The sequence below is a fragment of the Saccopteryx bilineata genome, chromosome 4, assembly GCF_036850765.1.
Source record: "Saccopteryx bilineata isolate mSacBil1 chromosome 4, mSacBil1_pri_phased_curated, whole genome shotgun sequence".
NCBI lineage: Eukaryota > Metazoa > Chordata > Mammalia > Chiroptera > Emballonuridae > Saccopteryx > Saccopteryx bilineata.
Genome location: NC_089493.1, coordinates 176,419,525 through 176,436,213, shown reverse-complemented (window position 1 = coordinate 176,436,213; position 16,689 = coordinate 176,419,525). Strand labels below are relative to the sequence as shown.

Below are 16,689 nucleotides of genomic sequence, written 5' to 3'. Positions count from 1 at the left end.
GTGAACTTTCCCTGCAGGTAATGGGGACCTTCTTGTATGAGCAGAGAAGGAAGGAAACGGAGGTTTTACAGAGGGAAGTAACAGGATCAAGTCCCATGTTTTGGGAAGAAAACTGGCAGCAGGAAAGAGAAGGGTCCACTTAGGCCCACTCTTGGCAACAAAATAGTGAGGATGAGGAGGATGCAGCAGACATTGCTGAGCTCATAATGATGCGTGAGGACTGCGCTAAGTTCCTCGTAGGCACCATCTCATTCTCTCATCACGTCCCCATGAGTAAACACGCGAGGTGGGTACCATCCTCACCATCCTCATCCTCATCACCATCATCATCATCACTGTCCCCGAATTACCGTAGACGGAACTGTTCGGACCTCAAAGTCTTGATCTCATCCACAAGGCTACTTTGCCTTCTCACTCTAACTCCCGGCAGGTAAATTCACCTGCATCGAGGCCCGGTTCCACCTGGAGCGACAGATGGGCTACTACCTGATCCAGATGTACATCCCCAGCCTGCTCATCGTCATCCTCTCGTGGATCTCCTTCTGGATCAACATGGACGCCGCGCCGGCCCGCGTGGGCCTGGGCATCACCACCGTGCTCACCATGACCACCCAGAGCTCTGGCTCCCGAGCATCCCTGCCCAAGGTGAGTCCTGCTGCCCAAGAGTGCGGAGTGCCCGGACGGGTACGGGGGACACACACCTCCCCTCCCTGCCTGAGACCAGGGGAGCGCAAGGAATTAGTCACTATCTCATCTACCGTGCTTGGCGGGGCCCGCATTCTGATCTGCCAAAACCTTTCCTCCAGATTTAACATTATGTTCAATACAAATGCACAAAAAAAGAAAAAGAAATAAAAAAGAGAGAAGAGAAAGCAACATTATGCTTAACACAGTCGCCAGACATGTTTGCTCCATTCTCTACCAACATGAGACATTCACTCTGCTCCGTATGCTACTAACATTCAACTTCTTCATTCACTTTTGGTGCTGAGTACACGGCACTCCATTCACCATTCATGGTTGATACTTGCTGTTGGGGATCTCCAAGACCACCCCTGTGTTCAGAGATTTGCTAGGACTCACAGACTCAGCATCCAGTTGTACTCAAGGCTGAGGCTTCTTACAGTGACGTAGTCAGGATACACAGCAAGATGGTGAGGGGAAAAGACACATGGAGAGTCTGCAGGAACGCAGGGGCAGCCTCCCTTACTCTCTCCCTCCCTCCCTCCCTCCTTTTCTCCCTCTCTCCCTCCCTCCCTCTGTTTCTCCCTCCCTCCCTCTTTCTCTCCCTCTCTCCCTCTCTCCCATGAGGGATCACATAGAGCCCTCTTACCCCAGCCACAGAAGGCAGCACAAGTGTGAGATGTCTCTGCCCAGAGAGACAAGAAGAGACATTTTTCTGCGGTTCATTTGAGACTCAGTATCGAAGGTTTCACTGGGCACTGGGTGCTAAGCAAATACCAAAATTCCAGACTCCTAGAAGGAAAGCGGATGTTTAGCATAAACTATATTGTTTGTACAAGCACTCTAGACACCCTTATTAGTTAGGGAAAGTGGGAACACCCCCCCCAAATCCAAGTGCCCAGATGTCCTCCAAGGGCCAGCCTTGCAAGCAGGTTCTTTATGAGATAGCGACCTGGTGCCTGTTATGTTAACCCTTTTCTGCACAGATGCAATCCGATTCTTATATTTCTAAAGTTAAACACCACATTCTGCTACACTCCCTACTAACTCCTGAACCATATGCTGCTCCATTCACTATGAACCCCAGACACATTGCACTCTGCTTACTGGTAACAACAGATACACATTCTGCTTCATTCATTCCACGCTAGACACAACATTCTGTTCCACTCTTCTAATACCAGTCACAGCCTTCCACTTCACTCCTTACTGACAGCAGACTCTCCTCCTCCAGTCACCCTCACCATAAGTGCACCATTCTGCTCCTTTCACGGTTAGCACAAGACCTCACCTTCTGCTCAATTCACTTCCAACGTCAAACAGAACATTCTGCATCATTTACTATGAATGCCAGACACCATGTACTCCTCCGTTCACCATACTTAAGATCCATCATTCTGCTCCCTTCTCTGTGAATGCTGAATGCCTCCTTCGGCCATGCTCTCTTCTAATAATGCTAGGCACTGCTGTCTCCTACATCCCCTGTGTCCCTGGAGACACACTATTTAAACCACTCAACACTGGATGCATCCTTCCACTCTGCCATTAATGCCAGACACCATGCTCTGTTCCCTCCAGCCTTTTTGCTAAATGCAACATGTTGCACGATGTCCAATTAATGCCACATTTAACATTCTAATTAAAAAAATGAAATAATACAAAATGAACATCATAATACCCTTCACGTGAATTCCAGTTGTTATCATTTTGCCTCATTTACTTTCTCTCTATATAGACAGACAAGTAGGTGAGTAAGTAGGTATAGAGATGCAATTTTTGCTCAAGCATTTAAAAGCTAAGACATAATGCCGATAAAGAATAAGGATTACAGCCTGACCAGGCGGTGGCGCAGTGGATAGAGCATCGGACTGGGAGGCAGAGGACCCAGGTTTAAAACTTTGAGGTCAGCAGCTTGAGTGTGGGTTCATCCGGCTTGAGCACGGGCTCATCAGTTTGAGCGTGGGGTCGCTGGCTTGAGCGTGGGATCATAGACATGACCCTATGGTTGCTGGCTTGAAGCCCAAGGCCACTAGCTTGGGCCCAAGGTCGCTGGCTTGAGCAAGGTGTCATTCAGTCTGCTGTAGCCCCCCAGTCAAGGTACATATGAAAAAGCAGTCAATGAACAACTAAGGTGCCACAATGAAGAATTGATGTTTCTCATCTTTCTTCCTTTCTGTCTGTCCCTCTCTTTGTCTCTCCTGTCTCTTTCTCTGTCACTAAAAAAAAAAGAGAGAGAGAATAAGGATTACAATGAAGCCCTGACCCAGTAGCTCAGGTGGTTAGAGCATCATTCCAATACCCCAAGGTTGCAGGCCTGATCCCGGTCAGGGCACAGACAAGAACTAACCAATGAATGCATAAATAAGTGGAGCAACAAATCAATGTTTTCTTTAGTTGTTTAGACATGGTTTCCTTTAGTTCTTTAAATATATTTCAAATAACTGATTTAAAGTCTTTATTAAGTCCGAAAATGTGGGTTTCCTCAGGGGCAGCTTCTTTGGACTGATTTTCTTCCTATGAGTGGGCCAGTCTTAGTGAGTCCATGCTGCTATAACAAAGTGACACAGACCAGGCGGCTCATAAACGTCCTAAGTTCTTTCTCACAGTTCTGAAGGCCGGGAGTCTGAGATCAGGAGCCAGCATGGGCAGGTTCTAGTGAGGACCCTCCTCCAGTTGCAAACTGCTGACTTATTATTGTGTCCTGACATGTGGGAAAAAACCTAGCTAGCATTACAGCCTATTCTTACAAAGGGCACAACTTCCATTCAAGAGGGCTCCAATTTCCATGACAAAATTACCTCCGAAAGCCTCACCTCCAAATACCATCATATTGGAATTGGGATTTCAATATATGAATGGGAGGCAGGCACAAACATTCAACCCATCACAGGCCCATTAATTTCTTGTTTCTTTGCATATCTAAATTTTTTTTTTTTATGAAATTGCACAATTTACAAAACTTAACGTGGCATCTCTGCAAATCAGATTCTCTTCCCTTGTGATTTGTCGTTGCTGTTCTTGTCTGTCCAGTAACTTTTCTAAACTCATTCTGGAATGTCTGTGTATCCTTTGTTGTGTCAGGACATTTGTATTGCTAGCTGTGTGAGCAGAGACACTTGAAGTCTTTGCTCAGTTCGTTTGCCACTTAGTTAAAAATTAAACAGAAGTTTTCTTAAATGTCTTGAACCTATAAATCTCCCAGCCTTGGCTTAGAGGCTGTGTTAGGATACAACTTCAACCCTCGGCTGGGCAGTTTATAACTTTCCTCGGCCTTCACGTCCTGCTTGCTGAGCACATCAAGGTAGCCAGAGCTGGGCGCTGAGGGCCTTCTCAGTCTTCCCTGGGCCTGCACAGGCCTACACATGCACACAGATCTCCAGAAATATGTCAACCCCCTATGGACACTCCCCCCAGCTTTTTCTTTTATGTTTTTTGATCAAGGTATTGTTTGCCTCTACTGTTACCAACTGCCTCAGGCTGACCTGATGTGCAACAACTGTTTTGTTCTCAGAAAATGCCCCCTGGGAAAAGGCTGTTGACACCGTGCCAGCCACAAGTCAGATAAAGTGAAGACAGCCTTGTGAGTGGGGTCTTTCGGTGAATCGCAAGTTCAGTCAAATAATGACAATTCTCTGGGAAGGGGGCTTTGAAGCTCCAGCTCTTTTCTGCCCCATCAGTGGCTGCCAAGGGACTGATTGTCACTGTACTTGCAAGCCACTGGTTTTCAAGGCCGAGCTCAGGGAGGGTGGACAGAAATAGGGTGATTTAAAATACCACAAAGCCCCAAGGGAAGTTAAAGCATATGTTCAGGCAAAAACTTGCACACAGATGTTTACAGCAGTATTATGCATATAAGCAAAAAGGTAGAAACAACCCAAATGCCCATCAACCAATGAATGGATCAACAAAATGTGGTATATCCCTACAACGAAATAGTATTCGACCATTAAAAAACCAAAATTCTGCCCTGGCCGGATAGCTCGGTTGGTTAGAGCATTGTCCGAAAGCACAGAGGTTGCTGGTTCAATTCCCAGTCAGGGAACATACAGAAACAGATTGATGTTCCTGTCTCTCGCTCTCTCAAATCAACAAAATAAGTACTTAAAAAAATAAAGAATGAAAATGAAATACTGATGCAAGCTACAGTATGGATGAACCTTGCAAATACTGTGCTAAGTGAAAGAAACCATTCACAAATGTCCACATATTTATTATTCCATTTATATAAAATGTCCAGAACAGGGACATCTAGAGAGACGGGAAGTAGATTACTAGTTGCTCAGTACTGGGGGTAGGGAAACTGGGGCCATAAGGGGCTGACAGCTAAAAGTTACTAGGATTTTTTGAGGTGGTATTGACTGTGGTGATGGTTGCACGCTTCCTGTGAATGCACAAAATCACTGAGTTGTACACCCTATGTGAATTGTATGATAGGTGAGTCACATCTCAATTAGCTGTTTTTTTAACATACTACAAAGCTTGCTCTTCTTACTGAGATCCAGCTGTCTTTCTTACATAAATAAATGCTCACAGGATTGCTGGTGGTCTTTGGCTAATTACCAGAGTTCTGAAAAAAAAAAGTTGATCCTGACCATTTTTGCTGGTTCTCCTGCTGCTTTTATGGAGAGTGTTTCTGAAGATCTTACGCCATGATTTCACTGACATGCTCCACTTTGACATTAGGCTCAGCATCCTGTTCTGATCACCTTTAGACAAAACACAACCTCTGTCCCACAAATGACAGTGTGGGTCCCCCGCCCTCCTCTCTGGGCCCCATATTCTGTTTTCCCCAATCTTCTGTCCAGTCCTCTTCGTGCATTTCTCCTGTTTTCCTCTGCACCCTCCCCCCTCACATCCCTGGGTGGAGGGGACAGCAGTGGGGGACGAGGGGAGCGACTGAGAAGCAGAGAACCTTCCCCCACACCTGGTACTTCACTCTCCTTGGCCCTCACGTCCCTGTGTCCTCCCCCCGCCCCCGCAGGTGTCCTATGTGAAAGCCATCGACATTTGGATGGCCGTGTGCCTGCTCTTCGTGTTCTCCGCCTTGCTCGAGTACGCCGCTGTCAACTTCGTGTCTCGGCAGCACAAAGAGCTGCTCCGATTCAGGAGGAAGCGGAGACATCACAAGGTAGGCCTCTGGGTCCCTGCCTAAGGAGGGACAGCTGGGGGGATACGGGAGAGCCCCAGGCGGCCTTGTCCTGTAACGCTTGTTTCACTGGACCATCCTTCTCAGTGGGTAAGGCAGGCATGACATAAGAACTAAAGTCGTAGACACCCTAGCTCCCTCTCCCATAAATAGTCCATGGACCGGGTCTGTGGGTGGTCACTCTTTCGACCGTAATAAGGCTGCCGAAATCATCAGGTTACAAGAGAAGACAGAACTAATGGAGAGCAAATGCTGAAAGGCCCAAGGTCATAACTAGCTAAACTCCCAACACATAGCAGGCGGAGAGATGCTGTTGGGGTTGTCTGCAAGGCTGCATGACGTCAACGGGTTGGTTCCGGAGGGCACTGCACCACCAGGGCTGAGATCTCAGAGTAAAATGTCCACATTCCAAGAAAGCAGCATCAAACAAAATCCTCCCCAGAGTGATTCTCTCACAGAGGGATCAAAAAGGAGTATTTGGCAGGAACCTCACTGAAAAGTCACCAACCACAGCAAACTCAGAGGCTGTGTTCCAACCAGCCAATGCCACTGGGGAGCGTGCAGCCTGCGGGAGCAAACTGGCCGCACACCTGGTCTGTAACTAGCTCTTTCACAAGGCTCTCCAGTACGGGTGGGCGGGTTGTAGCCACAAGGGGCCCTCCCCAAAGAGGCATTCTTCTCTAAGTCACGCCGCAGTGTGGACTGAATCAGCCAGAGGAAAGGATTCCAGTCCACATACCCGGGAGAGTCTTGCCTTTCTCAGATCTGCACAAGGACGCTGTGTGTGCTAGCAAAGGCCATGTTCTGGTTAAACCCAGTTTCTTTCCTTCTGTATGGTTTGTAATCGCAGTCAATGACGTGGCTGTTTAATGCTCATCTCTTCCACTGAATTATAAGCTCCGTAAGGGCAGAGACCATGCCTGCTCCTGTCCAACGGTGTATTCCTAGTACCTAACACAATGCCTGATACATAGTGAACATGTAATAGGCATTTGTCGAGCAAATAGACAAAGGAAGAAACACACTAACGAACAAAGACAGAGAGCCTGCCTGGAAGTTTTTGCAGATACAGATTAGGACAACCAAGAGCGCAAACACTGTGACCTATCAGGCCCCTCCACACACCGGCTGCGCACCAAGGCTCCACAAGCGTTCGACCGACCTATTAAAAATAGCTAAAAACTGAGCTGTGCCAAAGGGCGCGCTATGACAAAGGACTCTGCCCCTTTCGCTGTCTTTGGTGTGGGACTTCAAGGTGGCCTCTCGCTGGGCCCAGTGTTTCCCTCTGTAACACGGACTAAAACGGGAATGGGGTGGGGCACGGGGTAGGGGTGAGGATTAAATCAGGTGCCAAATAGCTTTAAGTTTCGCCCTTAAGTGCCAGGGATGAGAGTGATTGCATAGGCATACATTTCCATCTGTACGTTTCTTAAACATGAGCCATCTGATTCGATCAACTTCTCACACGTTACCATCGGCAGGAGGCAGATATTCCAAGACAAGATGTCCATGGGAGTTAAGATATAACCCGCACTGAAAGAAAAAACTATCTTGGGTGCAGCAAGCCAGAACAGGCTTGTTCAAAGCCCTGTGGTTTTAGTCCTTCATTACAGTCCATTGGATACCCAGCCTCTGACTCTTAAAATAATCCAAGTAAGAAACTGACCAAATACAACTATCTCTGGGATTTACTTTTTATTTTTGCTTCTTTCCCTGTGGGCTAGTGGCTTTCTGCTAAAAGGTGGTTACTACATTTTTTTTTTTTGAAGAGACAGACACTTATTGGGTAAGACTACTAGAGTATGCACTGCACAACTCCAGGGGGCGCTATTTGCATAGACTAAAATAGGAACGGAGCCCCCTGCAGATGTGTAACATGGTGGGCCTATAGTCCATCCAAAGGCTGCCGCCACCCTCGCCAAGTCCCTGCCAGTTTTACACACTGGAGGAAAACAGACGCGCTGTCTGGCCAGCTGGAGCGTGGCTAAGGCTACTACCCAGAGTCCATCAGCTTCACCTGCGCGGTTCCCGCGTGCTCCCTCACGGCATGTGAGTGCTGGAAACGCTCTCAGAAAGCACCGTCCACTCCTCCCCAGCGAGGAGGCGCTCGGGCTCTTCTCACAACGCCAGCCGTACACCAGCCATACAGCATTAGACACAGATAAAAATAGTCCTGCATTTACTGGTTCTTAAACAAGAACTAAGATTTACCCTAAGGCGGAGATCAACAACTAGTAACCAGAGGTCAAATTCAACATGTAAATATCTTTAATTTCACCAGCATTGTCTTAAAAATCTGGAATAATGGGCCAGCATTTTTTAAAAAATCATACTTCTAACATCACTCAAAAAAATCACAGCCTCTAGGCCCACTGCACACACATCCCACGAGTATGGTGCGCTGGGGATGCCTTGGGGTAGAGAAAGCATTCTCCAGTTTACCACAGTCACTTCTAACTTGGGAGATTTTTCAGCCCAGCTCATGTCATTACTCACACTTCTCCTGCCCAGACCCTTGCGTGCGTTTCGATTAGTTTGACCTTGTTTCTAAGAGTTCTGAACTTGGCGCAAAGGTCAGAAACGCCAAGGACGCAGGATTGGACTTACCATAAAGAGCCTCCTTTGGAGTTAGCCCGTTTGGTGGGGCTGCAGAAACCTCCCTTGAGCATGAAATTTGCAGAGGGGATTTTACAGCCCCTACCCAGTGGAATTAACTAACTACACCTGAGTTTCTGAGGGCCCAGCTGGCTCCAATACAGCTCGGCATTCATTTCCTGCCATCTGCTGGGCAGAACAGGAATAACAAGCCTTAGTTCAGCAGTGTCCAGAGAATTTCCCTTCTCCCCGAAACAAGGTAAAATTGATAAGTCATCTAACAGATGGGGCCTTCACCCCTTCCACTCCCACCTTTAGCAGATGAGGCAGAGAGTAATTCACCCAAAATTGCCTAGGAAGTTAATTAGGTGCTTCCCCCTACATAACTAGAGGCCAGGGAAAACCTCTTCCAACACCCCACCCCACATACAGCAAGGGCAGGTTTACAATGACAAGTAACAGAGTCGGACCCAGCCCTTCTTCCAGGTACAGGGTCCAGCAACTTGGCCAGCTTCTCCAACTCCTGCCCTTGGCCCTGGCACAAACTCTCTACTGTTGCCGCACTCGTTGACAAACATTTATTGAGCACTAGTGTGCCAGTCACTATCGCAAGCCTCTTCCCCCACTTCTGCAATGAGGACGTAGGACTGGATTCATTCATTCATTCATTCATTCATTCATTCATTCATTTGCCAAAGATTTCTTTCTTTTTTTTCAATTGAATTTATTGGGGTGGCATTGGTGAATAAAATTATATAGGTTTCAGGGTACAATTCTATAATGCATCCTCTGTATCTTGTCCTGTGTTCACCATGACAAGTCCCATCGCCTTCCGTCGCCTTCTATCCCCTCTGACCTTACTACCTCCTGCCAAAGATTTCTTGAGCATTTATTTGTATGTCCCAATCCTTCTGGTGCTGGTGCTAAGATTACAACCCATTTATTAAAAAATAAATAAAAAGGCTAGGACTAGTGAAGATATACAAGTAGCCTGACTGGTGGTGGCGCAGTGGATCAAGCATCAACCTGGAACGCTGACATTGCTGGTTCAAAACCCTGGCTTGCCTGGTCAGAGGCACATATGGGAATTGATGCTTCCTGCTCCTTCCCTCTTCTCTCTCTTTCTCTCTCTCTCTCTCTCTCTCTCTCTCTCTTATCTCTAAAATGAATAAATAAAAATAAATTTAAAAAAATTTTAAAAAGATATACAAGTAAACACCAAACGTTCACTAAGTTTGAGCTTATGCCCAGGACTATGCTCATGCTCCCTCCGCCCACCATGTGCTGGGCACACTTGCCACTTCTGTTGACCTTTCTCTGTCACACTGTGCAGCCCTGCCCCCCTGCGTAAGCTCGCTACCAAAATGCCTGCCACCCTCACCCTTCACACGTCCACTCAGTGTTGAGAGGTCAAAGGACAGGACAGACTTTTACCTCTGTGTTCACGGAGCTTACAGTCTAATGAGACAGGCAGACATCAATCAAGAAATACAAAGTGATAAGAGCTTTAAAGTTGCAGTGGGAAGCCCTGACCGGTTAGCTCAGTGGTAGAGCATTGCCAGGTGTGTGGAAGTCCCAGGTTTGATTCCCGGTCAGGGCACACAGGAGAAGCGCCCATCTGTTTCTCCACCCCTCCCCCTCTCCTTTCTTTCTATCTCCCTCTTCCCTTCCCACAGCCAAGGCTCCGTTGGAGCCAAGTTGGCCCAAGCGCTGATAATGGCTCCAGGCCTCTGCCTCAGGCTCTAGAATGGCTCCAGCTACAATGGAGCAATGCCCCAGATGAGCAGAGCATCGCCCCCTGGTGGGCTTGCTAGGTGGATCCGGTTGGGCTCATGTGGGAGTCTGTCTCTCTGCCTCCCTGCTTCTCACTTCAGAAAAATAAAAATAAATATTAATTTAAAAAAAATAAAGTTGCAGCAGGGATGTCCAGGGACCTATGAAGCACATAGCAGGGCACCTAGCCTGTCTTTGGGCTCAGGGAAGGCTTCTGAGGAAGCACTAGTTCAGTGGCAGAGGCGTGGGGAGCAGGGCTGGAGTGAGGAGTGTGCTCAGGCAGAGAGGACAACCGGGAACTGGAACAGGGGCCCGGAGTTACAGAGAGGGACCACGGCACTCTCAAATACATGGCAATGTCCCAGGGTGACTGGAGCAGAGAATGCCGGGTCGGGAGTAGCACAGGGTGAGACTGGAGAAGACAGGATTCTGTAAGGCCTCGTCCACCACGTGAGGCTTTTAGTTATCCTGAAGCCAGTGCCAGCTTATTGAAAAGTTCCAGGCAAAAGATGACCAATAAGGTCTGTGTTATACGAGCCCAGATGGGTTGGGGGTAGGCGCCTGCTGGGGGCAGTAGGGAGACCAGGCTGGAAGTCAGCACAAGCCCAGATGGTGGCCGCAGGAAGCTCCCGCTGTCTGGAAGGGGAACGTGAGCTGAGACAGCCCCAGAGCCACACGGAGCCAGAACTCAGCCAAGAGTCCCGTGCCACCTGGGCGCTCATACGGAGAGAGCAGGCAGTAGGGCCTCCCTGGCTCTGAGCAAGGCAGCACAGCCACGGCTGAGGAGGGAGAAACGAGTAGGATGAGGGCGCAGTATCTCAGGAGCAGGCATAGGGCAGGGAGGTGGGGCGGGGCGACACAGGGACCGGCAACCATACCGGCAGGTGTGCAAAGCCTACGGTGCAGGAGAGAGAGAAGCCTGTGAAGGTAAGTTGGAGCCCCATGAGGAAGGGCCTTGAATGATAATGTGACACAAGTCCAGAGACGTGTCCCGGGTCACAACCACCAAGGACAGGGGAACACGAAGGTAGGAAGAAGCTGTGGCCTCCCATGGCCCCTGCCCCCTCCCGGACCATCGGCCCCCTCCCTCCACCCCTCACACAGGAGGATGCTCACTGGGGAAGGGGCAGGGGAGGAGGGCAAGGAGGCGACAGAAGCAAAGCAGGGGATCCCTCCAAATTGACCCCTGAGCTTCTCACAGAGCAGCATTCAGAGCATGTGCTTACCTCTAACCTCTGGTGGTCAAGTCTTTTGAGGTAGTGGGATGACTCTTACCCCCACTGACAGATAAAAATGAGACTCACAGAAGAAACTGACTGGCCTAAGAGTGTGCGGCCAGAAGATAGCAGAGCCTACCGACCCTTGGGCACAGGTCTCAGACTCCCCGCATCTCTATCCCCTGGTTTGCATCTGTTTGGGCACACCTGGCGCCCCTCTATAAGGCGTGACTCCCAGCCAGCCAGAAAGCCTTCAGAAACCTGGAATGGTGAGGGAGGCAAGGAGAGCCGGATGGGCGTGGCCTGGCCCCCAGGGGAGCGCCTTGCAGGGAGGGTGCCCAGCCCCTGTCTTATTTTAAGTAGAGCCCCATGTTGAATCTATTCCAGGAGGATGAGGCCGGAGAGGGCCGCTTCAACTTCTCTGCCTATGGGATGGGCCCAGCCTGTCTGCAGGCCAAGGATGGCATCTCTGTCAAAGGCGCCAACAACAACAACACCACCAACCCGCCTCCCGCGCCATCCAAGTCCCCGGAGGAGATGCGCAAACTCTTCATCCAGAGGGCCAAGAAGATCGACAAAATATCGCGCATCGGCTTCCCCATGGCCTTCCTCATCTTCAACATGTTCTACTGGATCATCTACAAGATTGTCCGCAGGGAGGACGTCCACAACCAGTGACGGGTTTGGGACCGGGGTTGGCTGGGAGAGGGCAGCGCCGGACGAGCACAGGGACCGGGAGCCGGAGGAAGAGAAGGGAGGAGGAGGGGCACGCACACACAGCTCTCTCTCGCGCGCGCGCTCTCTCTCTCTCTCTCTCTCTCTCTCTCTCTGCACTGCGTGCAATAGCAGAAGGCGGCGATGCATGAGTCTTAGAATGTGGCACTATCTATTTAACCACGGGTGAGCGGTGGGAGGGGGGAGGGCCCAGGAGGGCCGAAAGGGTGAAGGGTGGGGGCGGGGAGCGGGGGTGGGGTGGGGATAACACCTTCTAAAAATTTTGAGTCCGTGAGCTGTGCAGATTTCCTGTTTGGAAGGAGAGTGCAGTCTGCCCCAGAGCAGCAGGAAAGCAATGTAATATATGACATATCTTCATGCTTAATATTAATGCAAAACCACCAGAACAATTTTTTCTTAACCTATCAGCCTAGTAACTGCTTAAATGTTTAAAGTCACAGACGTGATGGACAATTTTTCCCAGAGTGGAAACAGTCACAAATAAGCTTGCTCTGGTGTGTGTCCCACATCTGCCCCTCCAAACGTCATGCCTGTCTCCAAACCTGGCCTGGGTGGACACATGCCAAAAAGAAGCTACTCCGCCTCTGCTACAAGAGGGTTGCGGGCCAGGCGTGGGCAGCGGAGGAGAGAGAAGGGAGTGACTAAAGAGATGGGACATTTCAGAGGCTTGAGGATTGAGGCTCAAGCTCAACCCACCTCAGCCTTCATGTCTGGTGGCCAAGGATCACACCCCCCCTCTGAGCCTCCTCTCTCTTCTGCTGCGACACCCCCACCCGGCCCATCGCCGCCACCCAGAAACGGCCACCATGGTTTTCTCATCCTATTGCCAATATGCAATCTTTTTTACGGTTAAAAATAATAATAATAATCTCAAGAAATAATATGCATAGACTGAAGGGTAAACAGATGCACTTTTTTCAAATGTCTATTTTTCTGGAAAGTCTCTTTGGACTTGGAAGTGGCTGTGTGTTTGGGAAGGTGGGGTCTGTGGGAGGAAATGCACTTATTATTATAGCACGGTTCCGCCGAGGGAAGTGTTTCAGGTCCAAGGGTCGTACTGAGCCTGCAGCTTAGATCTATACGGGTGGAGAGGAACGGGGATGTGCCGACAGTCTGTCCGTTGTATTTTGACATTTCATGTGCCGCATATAATGTGGGAAACTTGTGGGTATGACCCCATTATAGTTTTGTCTTTTTTTTTTTCCTCCTTTTTGGTGCTTTGTTTGGCTTTAACGCTTAGGAAAGTTAGACGACTATTGCTCTTTCCTTCTATCTCTGAAGTGCCAGCTTTACCCCCGGATGGAGGGCACCCAGGAAGAAAGGAGAGAGACTAGGAAGTGGGTTATAAGGAAAGTCCTGCTGGAGGACCCAGCCGGCCACAGATGGGAGGTCTACGCGGTGGGCCTGGAAGTCAGGAGGGGCTGTCTCCAGCAGCCCCGGCCCATTCTCTGCCAACACCATTGTGCCCGCAATCCTGGCACCATCGTCTGTGGCATCCCTCGGCCCTGGTCAGTAACCAGTAAGCCGGGGTCACACTTCTTTCTTTGCACTTTAGTATCTTGGCTTTGGGTCAGAGCAGGTAGGTAGTGCGACAGAGCTGACCATAAGTTCGTACTGCAGCTGGGGGTTCACTTGTGTCTTTAGAATGTCCCCAACATGGGGCAGGACAGAGATGAGACACTAGGAGCCTGAGTCCAGCCTAAAGCTCCTTCCTACAGGGCAGTTTCTCCCATTCCCTAAGGGAGACAGCCGATGCCTACAGAGCCCTGAAAGAGCAGGCCAAGACAAAGATCGGGGAGGGTTAGGTTAAGGAAATGCACTGTGCAGCCAAAACAGGAGCTGGCCTGGGGCCTGAAGGCCAGAGCGGTTTAACTCAGCCTCCAAGGCCGGGGAGTCACCGCTTTCCCTGCCCTTGGCCTGTGCAGACCGGAAGGCTGCAGTCTTCTGGCCCTGGATGAGGTGGGGCAGGACCTGGAGACTCTTTTCCTAAGAAGCATTTACGGGTGGGAGCCACGTGGGAAGGCGTCTCTCATCTAAGACCATGCTTTTCCTCACACCACACGTGTGTCCCAAGGAGAAAGAGTTAAATGGAGGGATTTGAACTACTCCGCATTCAAGACCAGAATATCAGTCTTTGAGCTGCTATTAGCACCTCTCATTAGCACGATAGTCACTTTATTTAAGGGAGGAAGGAGCCCTCAATTCCGAAGTGGTGCATGAGTCTTTGGACAGGCTATTAGCCGCTTTCACTAGCACTTTATTCACTTTATTTAAAAAGAAAACTCATTTTTAATGAAACAAAATTTAAAAAGCCCTTCTCTCTACTTGACTCATTACTGGTCTGAACTCAGAAAGTCCGAGGTCCAGGTGAAGCCGGCACCAGGGCTCCAGGCCTCGGGGGACCAGAGACAGTGTCAGTTGTTTCTAAATATTCTGCCTGCACTCCAGCAGCAGAATCTGCAGATTTCAAACTGGGCTCCTCGAATGAGGTGTCTGGAACCTCTCCGAGACAGAGAGATCGCTGGGCCACTTGCCCAGCCTCTGCTGGGCCCTTGGGCTTCTGCCATCATCCCCAACTTGGGGGCCCCCTGGGAGCTGCCACATCGAGTTGACAGTGTCCAACAGAAACTAGAATCATCTCTTAAGACACAGAGGGGGACTGTCACTGAACTCTTCTCTCGGACTATCCCCAATTCGGTGTCCTTCAAGGAAAACAAGTATGAGCAGAGACTCTACCGCAGTGAATGGGTCTGAATACCAGTCCTGCCTCTGATATGCTGGCTGACCCTGACACGCGTTCATTTCCCGAAGTACGCAATGGGGAGAATGGAAGAGGTGGCCTCCAACGCCCTCCTAGCTCTCACTGATCTGTGTGCTTGAACTTGTCTAGGGGGAGTCCACACAACAAAAAGTTGAATGTCACTTTGATTTCTGAACCTTCCAGGTGGACATGCACATAGAGACACATGCTCACACAATTCTCGTGGCTCTTCTTTGGAACACGTGCAGATCCGTTTCTCCTCCTCTTCTGCTTTACCAGAGGGGGAGGGTGCTAGGGGCAAACATTCATCGTCATAGCCAAAAACCACCAGCATGAATTAGGAAAGGAGACATTATCACCAACGCATAATGTCGTTACGAATTTAGCAATAACTTACATGAACTTCATCATTACAGAAAATCAAACTAGCTAATTTAGGCCAAATAATTTTTAAGTGGCTCCAGAAAATAGAACAATACTTTCTGAATCTCCTGTTTAGTTTGTGCACAGAGGACACCATGCCTTAGGAATACACACGCCAAGCACTTCTGGTGGTGGGGGGGGGATAATTTAGGTGTAATGAGTTGTTTACTGGTTTTCAAACCAATAGAGACCAGTATTTCTGCACAGAGGCAGAATTTCTACTGGCATAGAGGAGCTGGAGATTTCACCCACCTCCAAAACTGCGGCTATTCCAAATTCAGGAGATAGCAATTAAGCAGACAGATAATACCAATAACTTCCCACCTACTGGTTGATAATGTACCTCATTCATTTCAAGAGCAGCCAAAATAAATGGCTCAGCTCTGCCACCCTGTGATCCTTTCAGACATTCCAAAGTCTACTCTTCGCCAAGGCTATAGGGAGTGACAAAGGACAACCGTGGATAAACAAAAAAATTCAGCATGTACGCATGCATGAGAGATACCTGGAACATAACTCTATTCTTAATTCAAGTCTAGAAAGACCAAAGGTCATTTGATCCAAATTATTTCTTCTTCTAAGCTATCAATAAATAAAAATTGTATCCCTCTAAAAAGCTCACCACTATTTCTTGTAGGCTAGATTATTTTTCATCCTGGGGAGTACCCATTTTTACAAGCATCATTAAAAAGAGATGGTTCTGTGAGGCTCTGTGATGTTAGATGCAGAGTGGTGCCCCGGCTTAGCTGGTTCCATCACTGACTGGTAAGGGCAGTCTTTTGTGAAACTTGATTCCTTAGTTAATTTCAACACACTGAAATTGGAGGGAATTGAGTGGGCAGTGTCTGCAGTAACTGTCGCCTTAGTAGAAAAAGCTGGCGAGCAGAGGGCTTGGTAGTAGATCAGCTTTAGGACTGGGGTCGAAATCTGGGATTTGCAGCCATTCCCCAGTCTGACTGGAAGCCAAGAGCTCGTTCGCTGGAAGCTACCTGATTTATTCGAGGTGCACCTTGTGCATTCTGCCCACCCTCCACCCCAACTCTGAAGAGGCGGCAAGATCGGGTTTTCTCCGTGGGCTGTTTCTCAGGTTAACTAGAGAGCTCGCACTCTGGGGCTGGTAAGGTCTGTTGAGAAAGAGTGAGTGAATCTCTACCCCTGATATAAAACATCTTTAATTCATGAGCCAACCAGACCAAATATTCCCTGAACAGACAAGCAGGAAACATGCCTTTAAAATAGCTTAGCTTTTTCTCTCCACTTAGCCCCTTCTCTCAGAAACCCACTCCAGAAACTTGAATTCAGGGCTCCATTTTCCTGCAGCTTATGAAGCCAGAAACAGGAGCTGATCCCGGCCA

The 16,689-nt window shown here is 49.0% G+C and overlaps 1 protein-coding gene across 2 annotated transcripts in view; it reads left to right on the top strand.

Annotated features, from left to right (window-relative positions):
• GLRA1 (glycine receptor alpha 1) overlaps nucleotides 1-12,165 on the top strand; it is an 81,525-nt gene extending 69,360 nt beyond the window's left edge. The window contains exons 7-9 of one of the 2 annotated variants that reach the window (XM_066277413.1): nucleotides 431-645; nucleotides 5,666-5,812; nucleotides 11,803-12,165. In XM_066277413.1, the coding sequence (XP_066133510.1) occupies nucleotides 431-645; nucleotides 5,666-5,812; nucleotides 11,803-12,093 (653 nt within the window). In that variant the 3' untranslated portion in view covers nucleotides 12,094-12,165. Of the gene's footprint in view, nucleotides 1-430; nucleotides 646-5,665; nucleotides 5,813-11,778 lie in introns of both variants that reach the window. The other variant, XM_066277412.1, reaches the window with a different exon arrangement.
• The last annotated feature ends 4,524 nt before the right edge of the window (nucleotides 12,166-16,689 follow it).